This window comes from Ornithorhynchus anatinus, chromosome 12 (genome assembly GCF_004115215.2).
Source record: "Ornithorhynchus anatinus isolate Pmale09 chromosome 12, mOrnAna1.pri.v4, whole genome shotgun sequence".
In the NCBI taxonomy this organism is placed as follows: domain Eukaryota; kingdom Metazoa; phylum Chordata; class Mammalia; order Monotremata; family Ornithorhynchidae; genus Ornithorhynchus; species Ornithorhynchus anatinus.
The window spans coordinates 53,514,742-53,532,248 of NC_041739.1; the positions used below are offsets into that span (position 1 = coordinate 53,514,742).

Below are 17,507 nucleotides of genomic sequence, written 5' to 3' on the forward strand. Positions count from 1 at the left end.
TTTACTTTCCCCGGGCTAGCAGGCAGCTGCTACCACCGTGCTAGAGAATTAAGAAATGTTCATCTGACAATGAGAGCCTGTTTGGATGTGGGACAGGGACTGTGTCCAACCCAATTTGCTCGTGTCCACTCCACTGTTTAATACAGTGCCTGGCACCTAGTAAGCGCTTAACCAACGCTACGATTATTACCGTATTACTATGCAGAGCGTGAGGTGTTAGAAGAAATAGTTGTGCATGGCACCAGAACAGCTGAGCGTCGGCCCGGCGTAAGTTTTAAAAGAACACAACCCCTGTGTGATAGAATTGGGGGTATATAAAATATAGGAATAGGAATCACAATCTTTAGATGCAAATAATTTCCAAGAGTCCATTTTTAAGATATTCCTCCAACATACCTAAAATGTAAGCTCATTCAAAAATATATCTTAAGGTACAAAAAAGCTCACATCACAACAGACAGTACATAGTCTTAGGAACATTGTCTGAATATCTTTTCCTATCAATGCCTGTTATCATCATTGAGAACACTAACAGTCCAATTTTTTCCACAGTATTATATTTTTATGGATTTCCTGATTCATAGCCAACGGTTTCATACAACATTATTCAGAAAACAAATGAAACATACCAACATCAAGAGAACTAAAAAAGTGTCCTTAAACAAGTATACTTTCTCCCATCAGGCTATAAAATGGAATGTAACTGATAAACAGGATATCACATTTTCTGAGACGTTTATGTGCAGGACTATATACAAAGTAGTGCTAAATCCCATTACATTTTCCAAAATATCATTTTAAAAATAAAGCAAATTTTCTAGTGAAATAGTCTCTTTGCATCCACTTGTTGAAAATGACATATTTGACATTCAAAAAGAAAATTTAACCTATTAAAGATATGCAAACATGAAATTAATCTTGAAAATTACCAAGAGAACATCAAAATCATACAATTTCACAACTAACTTCTTGTGATGATTTAATGATCTTTAGCAGGTTATATCATTTCGTTGTTTTTCCCCAACTGTACTTTTTAGGCGGCATCAAAGAAGGCGATCAGTGAATTTTGGTCATAACTGTCCAAAATCTCCAGCAGTAAAGGAACTTTGGTTTTTACATTGGTGCCTTTAAACTTAAATTTGTCTATGAAGAGATCTGTGATCATGCCTGAAAAACAAGATTAGTTTTCAATAATCAGCAGCTTCTTAATGAAGAAAGAGAAATATCTTTGCAATTTCTTTACTAGAGATACAGTTAATGAATATTTGGAAATGCATCTCTAAAAATTATTACTGTTTTCTATCAATCTAGGGTACACAGCTAAAAGTTAACTAACCTATTATTGGTTCTTAAATTTATAAGTCAGTTCCAGAAGACTGAAATAGTCCATCCAGTTTCAGTGTTTTTAGAATGTAAATTCCTTGTGGGCAGGGAACATGTCTCTGTTATTCTCTACCTCCCAAGCTCCCAATACAGTGCATCGTACCAAGGTGGTGTTAAATAAATGCTGCTATTACTTTGATTACTCACTTTGTGTTCCTTATATTTAGTGAAAATAGAAACAGCCTTCCCCTAACAGAGTTAAAATATATGCAAAACACTAACTGCAAGCTAATTCATTAGATTTAGCTGAAGAATCAAAACTTGAAGTTTGTTCTAAATTGCTTTTTCAAAGTTCAAATTTTATGGGATCACTGTTTTGTGAACCCCATGTGGGACAGCGACTCAAGCTGACCTGATTACCTTCTAACCATCCCAGTACTTAGTACAGTGCTTGGCACATAGTAAGGGCTCAACAACCACCATAATAATCTTTACTGTAATAAGCACTTGACAGATATCACAAGCATCATTATTATTATCATTATTAATAACCACAATGAGAAAAACACTTTTTCCGTAAGATAAGCCTGCAACATCGTCAGAGCTGATGCGTGAATTTCAGATTGTCAGTGAAAGTTAGGTGATGTTATGGGCTGCATTTTTCCTTCTCGGGGCTTCCGCTTCCTAATATTTTTTACCAGCAATAAGACGTTCATCTCTCTTGACTGATTTGCATGTGTCATACTATATTAACATTGGCTTATCTGTAGATCCTTTTTCTTAGTCCAGTTGCCCACTATCGTTTTTGAAAATCCTGTATATGTGGCAATTTTCCTACTCCTATTTTCATTTCAATCTATACTTTGTCATGATAGAAACTGAATGAGGAGCATGTCATCGGGTTTGAAAGTAGTATGAGGCTTTGTAGACATGCTCACACGGTACAATGGCAGGTGGATAGTGGGCTTCCTGGGAACTTTGACAAAGTCGCTGACAGTTCATTAGCAGTGTGATCACCGCTATTTGTCGGCTTCTGCCCCAGCGTAACTAGCACCAACCAAAACCAACTGAAAAACAAGCTACACCGGATTACTAACCATAGAGTCTTTCGAGATGTGCAGGTTGCTTCTTGTACTCCTCCAATAAATGGTCAGCCTCTTCTAAAATACAGCGGTATTCTGGTATCAGAAAGTCTGTGTTTCCTTCATGAACCTCCATCTCCTTTTTTGGGTGAAAGACAGTGCCACGTTAATTCCTCCAGTCAAAAACCAGTGCAATGCCCACAAGTCAGTCAACATATTAAGTGCTTACTGTGTGCTGAGCACCATACTAGAGGGGGAGACAGACATTAATCAAAATACATCAATTACAGATCTGTACGTAAGTGCTGTGGGGCTGGGCAGGGGGAGGTGAATAAAGGGAGCAAGGAAGGGCCAAGATGCAGAAGGGAAAGGGAGAAGAGGAAAGGAGGGCTTAGCTGCTTCTGAATTCCTCTATTCCCTGGTCATATGAAACACTGTGGCCCACTCACCCCCACAACAGCCCTCATAGGAAACATATTAAGAACCACTGATGTAAAAACACACAGGTGCACTTACTTTTAAAGCATCGATTAACTGTACTTTCTTTGCTAAAAGTAGCTGGTACTCAAGTTTAGGGTGGATCAGCTTTAGTGTGTGGCTTATAGATACTTCATTTATCTCTGGAAGGATTTGAAGGAACAAACAGGAGCCAACAGATTAATCACTTTTAACCACGCTTCGCAGTCAAAAAAAAAGAGACTACTGCAAGAAAGTAAAGAACTTTTACCATATGATATGTTGAGATTAATTTTTCTTTTGGTGGCTTCTTTAGAGAGCACATCTTTTAAAATGGATATGGTAGAGATGTTGTCAGATTTGAAAGTTCCTTCACCCTTTCTGAAAAATAGAGTTTTTAAATTGAAGCATTAGGAGGAACTTTTGCTTCTGCCACTTAGAATACAGATTCTGGATGGTGTCACTGAGGGTGAATTTAGTGGACTATTTCTTGTCCCAGTTGATGAGTGGCTGTTTCAAATCAACACTCCAAGCAAGTAGCAGTAATAATTATGACACTTGTTAAGCACTTACTATGTGCCAAGCAATGTTCTAAGCGCTGGTTCTAAGTGTGATGTGACTGCTTGCTCTAGTCACTCAGGTGCCAGATCAATTCCCATTTTGGATGGTTGTGGAAAACCATTTGGAAAAAAACTAAGAATAACTGTCTAGAAGCCAGTAAGCCCCTTATTTTAAAATTATGGTGGTTTACAAAATAGAAGTATCATCGCATAAGGCATTTTCCCCATTTTTCAGTACTTCAATTTCTTCAGCATTTGCTTTTTGTAATTTCAAATGGCTCCCAAAGGAAGAGGAAGCGATACTACTTTAGTTCATGATCTTGTGTCTAATGCGGAAGATGATACGAAGCAGTGACCCCAAGTTATTTAATAAACACAACCTCTTTTTCCTATTTGTGACTTTATTTGCAGAGAAATTCATGTTTGAATCTCTTTGGTTGGAGGCCCAGGCTTGTGTTTTCTAATTAAAGTCAGGGGTGGGGGTGGCAAGTGAGGTGGAAAAGGCGGTACTCTGGGTCTCAGTTCACTGTTGCTTAATCTCTGTAATGTGAAGTTTTACTCCTTATTAGCCCATTTTTACAATTAACTCGGATTTCCTCTTTCCTATTTATCTTCAGTAATGGATACATTGGCTGGCAAATTGGGAGCCCCTAGCAAATACCACCATACCAGTAGGGAGGACCAATCAACTCCTGTTTCCCCTCAGGACACCTCCCCAGAGGTTCTAACTGCTCCAGAAATTCCAGTGGCCTCAATCACTTTGGCTTGCAAATCTGTTCTCAGCAGTCTGGATATCCTGCAATATACATGGCTATCTGTGGCACAGAGCACACTTTTGCAAACCTTTTTCCAAGGGTGTGCTTACCCAACCATAACTGGAACAGACAAGTCCCTCTTTGGGAGAAGCAGGGTGGCCTAGTGAATACAGCAGAGGCCTGGGAGTCAAAAGAAGCAGCATGGTGCAGTGGAAAGAGCACGGGCTTTGGAGTCAGGGCTCATGAGTTCGAATCCCAGCTCTGCCACTTGTCAGCTGTGTGACTGTGGGCAAGTCACTTAACTTCTCTGTGCCTCAGTTCCCTCATCTGTAAAATGGGGATTAAGACTGTGAGCCCCACGTGGGACAGCCTGATTCCCCTGTGTTTACCCCAGCGCTTAGAACAGTGCTCTGCACATAGTAAGCGCTTAACAAATACCAACATTATTATTATTATTAAAAGGACTGGGTTCTAATCCTGGGCTCTGCCTCTCGTCTGCTGTGTGGCTTTGGGAAGGTCACGTCACTCCTCTCTGTGCCTCAGTTATCTCATCTGTCAAATGGAGGTTAATATTGTGAGCCCCATGTGGGACAGGGATTGTGTCCAACCTAATTACCGTGTATCTACTCCAGCGTTTAGTACAGTGCCTGGCATACAGTAGGCGCTTAACAAATTCCACAATTATTATTATTATTTTAATACAGGCAGCTTACACCCAGCAGGAAAAATGGGCATCCAGCCTGGAAGCAAGGCAAACTTCATTGTGAAGTAGGAGAATCATGGAAAGCACAGGTTTATGAAAATGTAAATCTAGATAGCATGAAAATGAACTTTTTTCTGCTCTATCTGCAGGGATAGCTGGGGGAAAATGCCTAATTAATAATTGTGGTATTTAAGCACTTACTATTTGCGAGGCACTGTACTAAGCACTGGGCCGGATACAAGCAAATCAGGTTAGACACAGCTCCTGTCCCCTGTGGGGCTCAAAGTCTCAATCCCCATTTTACAGATGAGGGAACTGAGTCACAGAGAAGTGAAGTGACTTGCCCAAGGTCACACAGCAGTCAAGTGCTGAAGCTAGGAGTAAAGCCCATGACCTTCTGACTCCCAGGCCCGTGCTCTACCCACTACCCCATGCTGCTTCGCTAGCCTCCCCAGCTGTTAGAACGTGTTTTTTTTAAATGGCATTTGCTCAGTGTTTACTATGCATCAAACACTGTTCTAAGCACTGGGGTACATACAAGTTAGTTCGGACACAGTCCCTGTTCCGCATTGGGCTCACAGTGTGTTGGAGGGAGAACAGTTATCCCCATTTTACAGTTGAGGAAACTGAGGCACAGAGAAATTAAGTGACTTGCCCAAGGTCATACAGCACACAATTGACAGGACAGAGATTAGCACCCAGGTCCTTCTGACTCTCTCCACTAGGCCACGCTGCTTCTCTTGGCAAGGCTGAGATTTTTACCCAAAGACTGTGGTTCGGAGTGGGAAGTCGCCCTATCCCTTAAAAAGAACTATTTTTACATGTAATGTCATTTATTATTACTTATTGTTATATTGTACCTCCCAAGCACTTAGTGCAGTGCTTTGCACACAGTAAGCGCTCAATAAGTATGACTGACTGACTACTTTCTGAATGCTGTGTTTTTCCTGTTTTTCTCTGTCAGCCCCTGCGTACGGGGGCAGGGACTGCATCTGAATTGTTTATTCTCAACACTGATGCTTTAGCACATTGCTCAGCAGTTAGTATGTACTCAATAAATACCACTATCACCTAATCAATCCATCACCAAAACAAAGCCCACTCTCCTCTCTCTGCCTTTCCTTCCTGCCAGCTAAACAAACCTGGCAGACACAAAGGCTGAGCTAGATGTGGGTGGGGAAAGGAGAATGGAAGGGGATAAAAGTGTGATGCCTGGAAAGCCAGGAAGAGCTGCTGAAAGAAAGGAAGGGAATTCATGCCAGTGGTTTTGCTAGAGGGAGCATGGAAAGCAATCAGTGGAAGAAGGATCTGAATAGCAAGAAACAGAAAGTTACAGCTAAGTAGGAGGAAGGATGTAAGAGGAAGAGTGCAAAGGGGCAATGGAGGCTGGAGGAAACAGGGGAGGTAAATTGAAGAGTTGTAAAGATCAGGAGCTCCCTAAGCAATTTATTCAGGAGAATGTATTTGGGTACCTTGAACCCAAAGACCAGCAACACTTCAGAGCTGACTTTAATTGTACAGATCAGGAAGATTATTTCTATTCCCACCTTCTCAAAGGCCCTTCTGGTGGCCTGGTGAAAATTTCCAATCCTGCCTCTCCTGGCCCTCTCATTTGCTCTCAGCCCTCATTTCTGCTTCCCTCAGAGAACCAAAAGCATCGGAATAATAATTGTGGTGTTTGTTGCCTACTTACTATGTGCCAAGCACTGTACTAAGCGTTGGGGTAGGTACGAGACAATCAGGTCTGATCCAGTCCCTGTCCGCCCCCCCACACAGGGCTTCACAATCTAAGGCGGTACATTTTGGTCCAAGGTCATGAATGCTCAATGGGAACATTCTACATTCCACACATCTTGACAGATTCAAAACATTTTAAGTGCAACAGCAAAATTTGCCCCTCTCATTTAGTAAAGCATCACTAACTGATGAATGAAAACTCAGGTTTGATCTCTGTAAAAATAGGATTTGAAAAGTACTGAGTTGTTTGTTTTTTTTTTCAATTTACCTGTAAGTAGTTTCAAGCTGTGTATCCAGAAAGGTGTTTTGAAAGTAGAAGGTCACACACTCTTCTGCTGGGGCTTTTTCAGGAACTTCAGGTAAACAAAACACAACCCAGGAGTGAACTTCGGCAAAGCTGAACTGGCCTGTAAGAGTCAACGTATTCATAGGTCTGCAATTCAAAAGGAGAACAATTTCGGCTTAGCATGAACAATAGGTTTTACTACTAAGGTAGCTCTGGAAAAATCTAAAACCATCGGTTCTCTTAGGCTTGCAGGGGGACGTAGATGACTTGAGTTGCAGCAGAACGTAGTCTGTCCACTTCAGGAAATGAGGGCTACTAGGAGCAAGTGGTCCAGAATTCCCCCACCATCCTGGGTCCGTGGGAATCCGCCTGACACAAGTGGAGGGAGGGCAGAAGCCGCCGTGCCCATATTTACAATGTTGGCAAGCGGGTGATAGTTTTGACTGACGTTGGCTCTGCCTGGAGTGGTGAGGAGTCAAAGGACAATGGCCTCCAGCATTAATCCATTGCTAGACTTGCTATTACAACGTTTTTATTGTTTCCATTGCTATTGCCCTGTTCTTTTTATGTTCCCCTCCCGTCCCCCACTTTACTAGATTGTAAATGCCCATCGCTAGGAAGCATATACTCTCCCAAGCGCTTTGTACATGGTTCACGCTAGGCACTCAGTAACTATGATTCACTGACTGAATCGACATCTTCAGATTTCTTCTTAGTTTCCAGAACTGTGCTTCACACACTATAAGCACTTAATATATGTCATTATTACTCCTCTCCTCCCGCTACTCCTCAGACATGAAAAGGGGGTGAAAGCTGACATTTCAATGGTGGTGGGTTTTCAGAATTATAAAAAGACATTTTAGTATCTGGACACTGAAGAAAAATGGGGGAAAATTTAGAGTTTGTTGAGTCCAGGAAAAAGAAAACTTTATAATTAGAAGTAGTGAATAACCACAAACCAAATTAACATTTTCGTAATCAACTATTATAATGTTGGACACATAATATTTCTATTACTTGTGCTGAGTCCCGAAGAAGGGCTTCCTCCTTTGTCTTACCTGTCATGATCGATAAAATGAGTTCTTTGATGAAGTGAAAGTGGCTTGATCTGATACTGGCGGACTTGACAGGTTTTAGGTTGAATTCTTGGTGTTATATATGCTTGCAGGCTCCCATACTGACCTTCAATTGATCGAATCTGATTTAAGATTAAAAAAAAGAGGAAAAAACACTTCAGTTTTTTCTAAATTTAGAATACTGGGAACAAAAAAGTATCTGAAAATCCTCAAAACAATCAAGTGTCTATCAAGTAAAATTTCGTATTTAATATAATATCACTCTTCATATATTGGCTGATTTGTATTAATGTAACCAGTTTACTAGGTCAAATGATTTGCTAAAGAAATAACAAATTAATCAACTTTGCCCAAAATGGCAACCAGCTCCACCCCTTCTTCCCAACGCAACTCCCATCCGACAAGCTCCTTGACTCAAACAGTTCCTACTGCCGCTGAACTGAGCCTGCAGCCGTGAAAACCCAACAAAAAAGCAATAAAAAGGAACTGAGGTAGGTGAAAAAAGATACAAGCATATATAGCCACAAAAAGGGAAAGAAGGCAGCATGGAGAAGCAGCTTGGCCTTGTGAATAACGCATGGGTGTGGAAGTCAAAAGGACCTGGGTTCTAACCCCAGCTCCACCATTCATTCATTCAATAGTATTTATTGAGCGCTTACTACGTGCAGAGCACTGTACTAAGCACTTCTCTCTGCCTCAGTAACTTCATCTGTAAAACGGGGATTAAGACTGTGAATCCCATGTTGGATATAAACTGTATCCTGCCTAACTTGTGTCTGGCACATAATAAGTTCTTATAAGAGCTTATAAATTCTCAACAAGTTTATAAGCTCTCAACAAGCTTATAAGCTCTTAACAAGCTCTTAAATACCATAAAAAAAAGGAGGAAGACAAAGGAAGAAAAAAAGGGTGACAGGTGGATTAGGGGCAGGAAAGAGAGGCAAGCAGGGAGAGGGAAGTTTTTTAAAACTGTTACGGTTGCCATTTGATTTTCCTAAACTCTTCAAAAGACAAATGGGTTCCCTATGTGGCCACAAAATGTCATAGAACATGCAAAACCCAAAAGTTTTCACAAAAGGTTTTTGTAGGGCAAGATATTAAATGAGTGTTTTCCCCACTGGGTGGTCAAATTCAAGCAAAATTACTTTGTAGCATTTTACCTTGAGTTCTAGCCTGGTTGTATTTGCCTGGCAGCGGTAAGTGGCAAGGAGGAAGTTGTCATTTGGCTATGAAAAATTCAAAGTTAAACAGTAGGCAGAATTAACATTAAATAAAACAATTTCAAAATAGTGTCAGGAATCTTGAAACTAATTAGAATTTCCCAATAGTTGCAACAATGATAGACAATATTTATAGAGACTGTGTAATCACACTCTTTGAGGAAAAATCAGAACATCCTAAATATATGAAAACTTAGTTCACCCATCACATATTACCTTGGAATCCTCCTGATTTACTGGGGAGGTCGATCAAGTATTAAAAAGTTGTTCACAATAGATGAATATTTTCTAACTGAAATCAAATCTTAAAAAGAAAAAGAACAACTTTTGAATGGCTTATGTGTTTCAAACACTTAGAGGAGTAAATAAACTTTTCTTCATTTTTTTACAATAAAAATTATTCATCAATTATATGCCCTACAATTAATTGAACCACTGACTAGAGAAACTCACATTATGCTATCACTGTATGAGACTTTATTAAAATTTCTTTATCTCACAATACGAAGGGGTGTAATCAATAATCATACAGAAACAGAATATGACATGCTAAATTTTGAATCATAAAATATAAATTTCATAAAATAATTTAAGTCTATGTTAAAGACTCCTGTTGAAATGCAAGTCAGCATAAACGAGTTTTTAGGATTTGCATGTGGTCAAACCTGAAATAGGGAAGAAGTATTTTGCTATCTAATGGAATCTCAGAAATCACAAATTTCAAAAGAATGCTAACTATAAGGATTGCCATCAGAAGATTTAAAGCTACAAAGGCCAAAAAATTGCCTCCCAATTACACACAAATCCTATTTACTAAAAAAGAGTACATTTCAGTGACATAAAATGCTTTATAATTAAAAATCTAAAGGAGCAATAGCATTATACCCTTCACACCCACCTTCTCTGCAATACACCTATCCATTCAGCTCTCCCTATCATTCACCATCTCAGGGCTCTATTCCAACCTAATCTCCTTCCTTTACCACTTCCTCAATCACCTTTTGCTGACATCCTCTCCTTATCACTTTCATCCTTTGATTTCCATTCACCAGACAGTCTTTCCCTAATAGTGGGGTTATTTCTAGCCCTAGAGACTTTAGATGGCCAATGGTCATGAACCTTTAGCCACTCGGCTAATTGTAGCCCAAAGGATCTCAGAAGCAAGATGGGGTCGGGAGGTATGGCAAGGCTTAGGCCAACGTCCATCTCCCAACTCCATATTTGTAAACCAGGAATTACAATCCAAGGAAACCTCTGCACTTGCTCGAAAAGGCTTTGCCTTGACAATCCTTGGCTTAAAATACATACAAGTGTGATTAAAATAACATTAATAGAACTCTTCAGATTTTGACTTACTTACCTCAGAATCACAGCTGCTAAAACTAACCACAGCAGAATTTTTATCCACATCAAGAAGGTCTATTGGAACATCACTCTATATATTTAGAGAAAAGAAAATAAAGGATTTTATTTTTATGTCTGAAAGCCCTATATACTATATTCTCTTCAGGAGAGCTTTCCATAATATTTCACTTTTATCTTTTAAAGAAAGCTTAAAGGTATCTGCTTCTAGAAAGCCAACAGGGAGATATCTTGAGATACCTTAAGGTGAAAGTAAGTACGTTCCTCTACTTCCCAATGACCTAAAATCTTGGAAAACTTATACTTTAAAACTTTCCTTTCATCATTCCAAGGTCTTGGAGACTTGCCCACGAGCAAAAGTCATAATATAACTCTTTGCCATCATCACCACTTAACTGAGAAACTACTACAATATTATATTTGTTTTAACTACGAATTCTTTTTCTGCCAGAAGGCAACGGCCGACAGAGGTGGTGAAAAACAAAGTGGCCAGGTGACATAGGATAAAATCAACCATTTTTAAAAGCCTAAAGTCAAACAATTCTTAATGATGCAGCAATTTCTAGCTTGATTTTTCAATTTATTCAGAGGGCTTGACAAACTAATTTGCATTACTATTTGCCAATCCACTACCATTAGATGGTAACTTAGGGCAGGGACCGTCTTTCTTATTTTTATTGCATCCTCCCAAGAGCCTAGTACAATGTTCTCCACATAACAGGGCCACAATGTGCTACTGAATGAATGAGTGAATTTTGTTGCAGTATTTCAGCATTGACTTCAAGATGTAGCTGTTTGTACCCCAATCTCACCTATGTTGTTGCCAATCCCTTGTCCACATCCTCTCTCTGGCCTAGAACTCGCTCTCAATCAGTCAGTCAGTAGTATTTGTTGAGCACTTATTATGTGCAGGGGACAAAGGGAGAGTACAATTCACCAGAATCAGCAAACATGTTCCCTGTTCATAACAGACCCCATTCTCCCCACCTTCAAAGACTTACAAAACTGACACCTCCAAAAGGCTTTCTCCCATTTAACCCTCATTTCCCCTACTCCCTCTCCTTTCTTTGTTGGATCTGAAATCTGTGAAATTAACCCCACCCTTAATCCCAGAACACTTGTGTACATATCTGTAATTTAGTTTAATGTCGGTCTTCTCCTGTAAACTCACTGTGGGCAGGGAATGTGTTTATTATTGTATTGTACTAATCCAAGTCCTTAGTACAGTGCTCTGCACATAGTAAGCACTCCATAAATACGACTGCCTGGAGTGGAAGAGATGGGGAGCCGGGAAGAACCCTGAATGCACTCTCTCTAGCAGGCAAATGCATCGTTGGGGTTGCCACGGTGACAAGAGCATTATGTGACACCACGAATGGAACCTTCTGCACAGCTCTCTGCTTTTAAGATTGGCTTAGTGCCATGGGTTAGATCTGCATACCCGACCCTGGTCAAAAGAGGTTTTCCATTAAATATGTTTGAAAAAATATACTCCTCACCCATGGCAGACCCGGCCAGCAGGGATTCAATACATATCAAGAGCCAGAGAAGTAGAACTAACTTGTTGGCTTGGAGAACATCAGTGGAAGGAGGTTATAAAAGAGTCCCTCTGCCAGCTGTTCAGAACTTCCCAGGCTCATCTTCAAGGCCAAGACTACTGAGAAAATCTTAAAATTTTCCAATTCCTGCTCTCACAGCCAGGCTCAGACCTGGAAGTTGGCAGTTTAGGAACCTTTGTTATAAGGGGGGGTGGAGGTAAAGAGCACTGGTTATATTAAAAAAAAAGGGCTAAAAATTGTCTCGCTCTAAGCATCAGTACACACTACCCTCAAGCGGGAGACCATCCTGCCAACACTCTATCCACCTTAATGAATTCTATTCTACTCTACCACAATGGCCTCAAAGGATTTCATTTATGGTTCCTTGGATACGCATTACTAACTCTTGGTCCTAAATCAACTTTAAAGAAAAAGGAATGTCATCTCCTCCACCTTTTCCTTTCTCATTTTCCCCTCTACTTGGTTCAACTCCCCCTGCTTGTCCTGCTCTTTGTTTCTACCTCCATTCTCTTCCATCAGTCTCACTCTTTTCCACCCCTGGGACCCTTAATTTTTTTCAAAGGGATATTAATCAGTAGCTGCATGGAGCGGTCGACTGGTTAACCTCTGAGAGGTAGCTGGCGAATCAAAATTGGTTGACCTTGTTCTACATCCTGTAAACATCGGTGGGCTGATTTCGGTCAGATCAAAATGAAAAAGTAAACTATTTACTTTTATGCAGGTCATCTCCTTTGTTGCCAGTGCACATAAAAGTCCTTCCCAGAGTTAAACTTTATTTCAAAAACACTTTTCCTCTTTGGTGCAAGGACAACGGCTGCTATATAATATCTAGCAGCAACCCAGGAAAGTGTCACAGCATTTTAAAATATACTTGCCACCTCTCTCTCTTATTTAGTATTTTTCCTTTTTCCTCCACTTCCGGTGGGGGGCTACCCCAATATTTCCCCTGAAGGCAATCAAGGAACTTTGTATTGTACTCTCCCAAGCGCTTGGTAAAGTCTCTGCATACAGAAAGCGCTCAATAAATACCACAGATTGATTGATTCCTGGATCCCCCCTGCCCTGGGATCATTCACTTTTCCTTCACTTTGCTTTTATCTGTAATCTCTTCATTTAGACTGACTAAATGTCTAAACTGGCAACTGGTGCAGCATAAATTTAAATTTTATTGCTTACATTATTCGCTAGCAAGATTTTAGCCCCCATTTAAGGGGTTGATGCAACCTGCTCATCCCTTACTACGCTCCCTATGTGATTACAAAAAAAAACCTTGGAGAACGATTCTTTAAAAATTACCTATGTGACCTTAATCACATTTCAAGCCTAATAAATTATCCAACAGATGATATCAATTAACAATCTACATCTAAGAAAGCAAGGGTAAACAGAGATACTAACCTGTACCAAAACATTATCTATAGCTGTTTGCACTTCCAAGATAAGGCTGTAGCTGGCATCATCTTTATTTAATGTGAATTTGTCATTCACACTAAATGTAGGGACTGTTGAAATTGCTGTACTGGACTGAGCAGACTGTTGATATTTTTCACGTTCTTGCTGTACCTTGAACTGCAGATTATCCAACTCGTCTCTATTGGAAAAAGAAACACAATCATACAGTTTACAAATTGAGTCATTTGTTCTGCAAAATGGTTTCTTTTCTATTGGGATAGATAACCTGCAGCATACTGAAATGAAAATCTTCGCTTTCAGGATTGTGGATGATTTTTATTTATAAAACATAGAAACTTTATTTCATCTCTAAATATATACTCCAGTAACCCTCAGAAAATGGCTAATATTCACCTAAAACACGGATAATAAGTGGCCTAGAGCAGCTCCCCAGTGGGACTTATGTACTTAACATACTTACTTTCACCTATTTTTAATTTTCTTTAGTATCTGTTTCCCTTGGCAGCTGGTAAGATCCTTGAGGGTAGGAATTATGTCTACTAATTCTATTTCACTTTCCTAAGTGCTTTACCATGCTCTGCACCCAGGAACTGCTCAACAAATACTGTTACTGGACAGAATCACTCTGACAAAAAAATCCATTGCCCTGTAACCCTGCAGTGGAGGGAATAAAATTAGTCTTTCTCCAAGTGGGTCCCTCTGGTGGGATAAAAGCATTCTGAGGACAACCAGCCTCAGGGGCAGGGAAAGGGGAAGAAGATCTCCCTTTCACAGGACTGAATATGTCTCCTAAGGAATAAAAGGGAGTTTCTCTGTTCCCAAGTGTGGTGGCCACTATTCAATTCCCAAGAATGCACATAATTTTTGAAGAGGTACATAAGGACCTAGCCTACTGACACCCAGTTGCGTCCACCAAAAAGACAAAAACAAACAAAAAAACCAGTGAGCATTGCAGAGGCAGAGAGGCAAAACAGAGTTAGCCTAGCCTTGGGACTGGGGAGAGAGAAAACAGACCCACTCTCCTCGCTAGATTCCTTCCCATTTCTGCCTACCACTTCCCTCTCCCATCAAGCATCCTAATGCCACTGTTGAGAAAGAATACTGGGCAGAATGGACCATTGGTCTGACCCAGTCAATAATGGCCCATAAAATCAATGAAGATTATTGCTGATAGGCCTTTGTCTTTGATGAGGCTGTATTCATCAATGATGCAAGGCTCGTTGTATTGGGCCACATAATTTCTGGATCTCTTCAGCTCTGGCTTTCCACCACTAGTTGTGAATGGTCCTTTGTTTGCTCTCTTCACCTCACATCACAAGTTTTCATAAGCCTCCCTTATATTCTGATCATGAAGTGTTGTGAAGTGAAACACAAATTGACCTTAAGGAGGAAATCTTGTTCTGCATCTCTTGGTTTATCTTTAGTTCTTCACCAGGTCCTCCTTCCTTGTGAATAGGCTCCGTGGTTAGGCCTGTCACCCAGCCTAAAAGACAGAATCACAATTGTGCCCATTAAATCACCATACTGATGTTAACCTAGTTATAGTGACGGATTAGAAACACCACAGGTGAATCACTCTGCACATACTCTAAAAAGACATGGGCTTGACACTGTCATTCATTCATACAATCGTATTTATTGAGTGCTTACTGTGTGCAGAGCACTGTGCTAAGCCCTTGGAAAGTACAATTCAGAAAGAGAGACAATCCCTGCCCACATTGGGCTCTTCCTGTCAACAATCACATTTATTGTGTGCTATTTGGAAATTTTAATATACTTGTCTGATGACATCAATCAATCAATCAGTGGTATTTATTGAGTGCTTACTGTGTGCAGAGCACTTTACTAAGAGTTTGGGAGAGTAAAATGCAACCGTTGGTAAGCACATTCCCTGCCCACGAGGAGCTTACAGTCTACTGGGGAGCCAGACAATAAAATAAATTACAGATAGAGTATAAGGATATTTACATAAGTGCTATGGGGCTGGGGTTAGTATCAAAATGCTTAAGGGGTACACAGCCAAATGCACAGTTGACACAGGGGAGGGCAGATAGGGGAGACAAGGGCTTAGTCAGAGAAAGCCTATTGGAGGAAAATGTCATTTTAGAAAGATTTTGAAAGTGGGGACAGTGGGGATTGTTGGATATAAATATACCTCTGCAGCAAGTCCTCAGTTTTAACAATTTTTCTCCTGATTTGGGTCAAGACCAACTATTATGTTTAAGGCTTTTTATCTGGGCATCATTCCTAAGAGAAATCTAGCTAAACCATTTTTTTCCTTGGACAATCATACCACATACTTCATATGCCTGCAGTGTGGATGCTTACATATTCTAAAGCTCTTCAAATTCATATGAGAATAAGTTTACGTCTGTAGAACATATTATAACTGTACTGTGCTATAAAATTAACCAGACTAATGCACTATAATTCTTTGATCCATAATATTTTGCCTAATTTTGACTCAAAGAAACATTGCGGGAGAGCACTACTCACTGTACTGACATGGTCTCTGTATTTGAAATAATAAGTGTTTTTAAGCAGAAAAAAATGCTTTCAATGCTGTGGTTCAGAAAGATGCTTAAGAAACTAGCTCTCATCCATTAATTCTAATTTGCTACATCTAGGTTTGGACAAAATAAAGTTACGGTATACACAGTCAGTTCTACATGTTTTCATTATCCATTTTAGATATACTATTATTGCAAAATTAGGAAATGATCTTCCCATAAAGTGTGCCTGTCTGGATTCAATGCAATAGGGTGTTGGAAGAAACAGTCCTTCCATGTGCATAACATTTGTCAATCAAATTTATTGAGTGCTGTGTGCAGAGCACTGTACTAAGCACTTGGGAAATCACAATACAATAGAGTTGGAAGACATGATTCCGACCACAAGGAGCTTACAGTCCAGAAAGGGAAATAGACATGAAAATAATTACAGATAGGGATAATGTTGAGATGAGTAATATAATAAGAATTCTACAAACACACAACTCCTATACTGTAGAACTGACTGCATAACATACTTGAGAGTAATTTCTAAACTCCTTACCTGAATATGTAGAAAGCAAAATTTCATCATAGCCATCTTTCCCTACACAGCCACCCTGGATAGATGTGACACTTTCCGATAAGGCCTACGATGAATTTAAGATGCAAGATTTCATTAATATATTTTGAAGAATGCTGCTTAAAAAAAAACCACCAAAATCAAAAAGTCCAATATGAATATACTCCCTGGTGAGCAGGGCAAAAAGAAAATTCCAAAGTAACTTTAAAACCCTGGGGAGGCAATCACTTAAAGCCCAATTTAATGGTCTCCATAAAGCTCCTGAGAACTATCCTGCTTCTGCTAAGAGTGCAGTTCTCCAATTCTTAAATAAGAAAATAATTAAACCTGAGGCAGTTCCCAGGCTGGGAGAGACTAGTAGCTACAGAACTGAATGAAATAGGAACTGGACAAATTTCAGGTTTGCACATATTCTAATCCCTTGGTCAAGATCGCTCAGATTCAAATGATAATTAGGGCTGTTTGCTACTGATAAGATGGATGTGATCTGTCAGGCGGGACCTAAATTCTTTGTCTCTGTGACTAATTCCACCCTTAATACGGCTAAGGTTTTAAAGTTGAGCTAATTTTTACAATTGTATTTTTGCTCCGTTTTCTTCTTCTCCTACAACTAAACCTGGGCAGACTAAGGCATTTTAAATCAAGTAAACCCTATTTCATTAGTGTCTGCAGTGAATGCACAAAGTTTTGGGTGCAGCCATATCCAAAATGGTCCCCCAGTGGTCTGCAAGATTTAGTCCCTAATTTACTGTTATGGAGGGAAAAGTGGGCTTTTGTAGTTATTTTTACCTCCTGATCCTTGGTCCCTAAATCAAAAGAAATATGCTACTATTAAAAAAAATTACCATAATTTTACTTTGGTTATTTTGGGGGAAAAAAACAACCCCAAAACCAAGCCTTCTT

General features: G+C 39.8%; 1 protein-coding gene across 1 annotated transcript in view; it reads right to left on the reverse strand.

The window, feature by feature from the left end:
- Nucleotides 1-540: 540 nt before the first annotated feature.
- The window catches only part of BBS7 (Bardet-Biedl syndrome 7), a 30,093-nt gene continuing 13,126 nt past the window's right edge, over nt 541-17,507 (reverse strand). The window contains exons 9-19 of the mRNA XM_001513773.5: nt 16,587-16,671; nt 14,913-15,015; nt 13,518-13,710; nt 10,559-10,633; nt 9,139-9,204; nt 7,961-8,100; nt 6,885-7,049; nt 3,133-3,242; nt 2,922-3,025; nt 2,421-2,544; nt 541-1,167 (exon numbers count right to left, since the gene is read on the reverse strand). Coding sequence (XP_001513823.1) covers nt 1,034-1,167; nt 2,421-2,544; nt 2,922-3,025; nt 3,133-3,242; nt 6,885-7,049; nt 7,961-8,100; nt 9,139-9,204; nt 10,559-10,633; nt 13,518-13,710; nt 14,913-15,015; nt 16,587-16,671 — 1,299 coding nt within the window. The 3' untranslated portion in view covers nt 541-1,033. The remainder of the gene's footprint in view (nt 1,168-2,420; nt 2,545-2,921; nt 3,026-3,132; nt 3,243-6,884; nt 7,050-7,960; nt 8,101-9,138; nt 9,205-10,558; nt 10,634-13,517; nt 13,711-14,912; nt 15,016-16,586; nt 16,672-17,507) is intronic.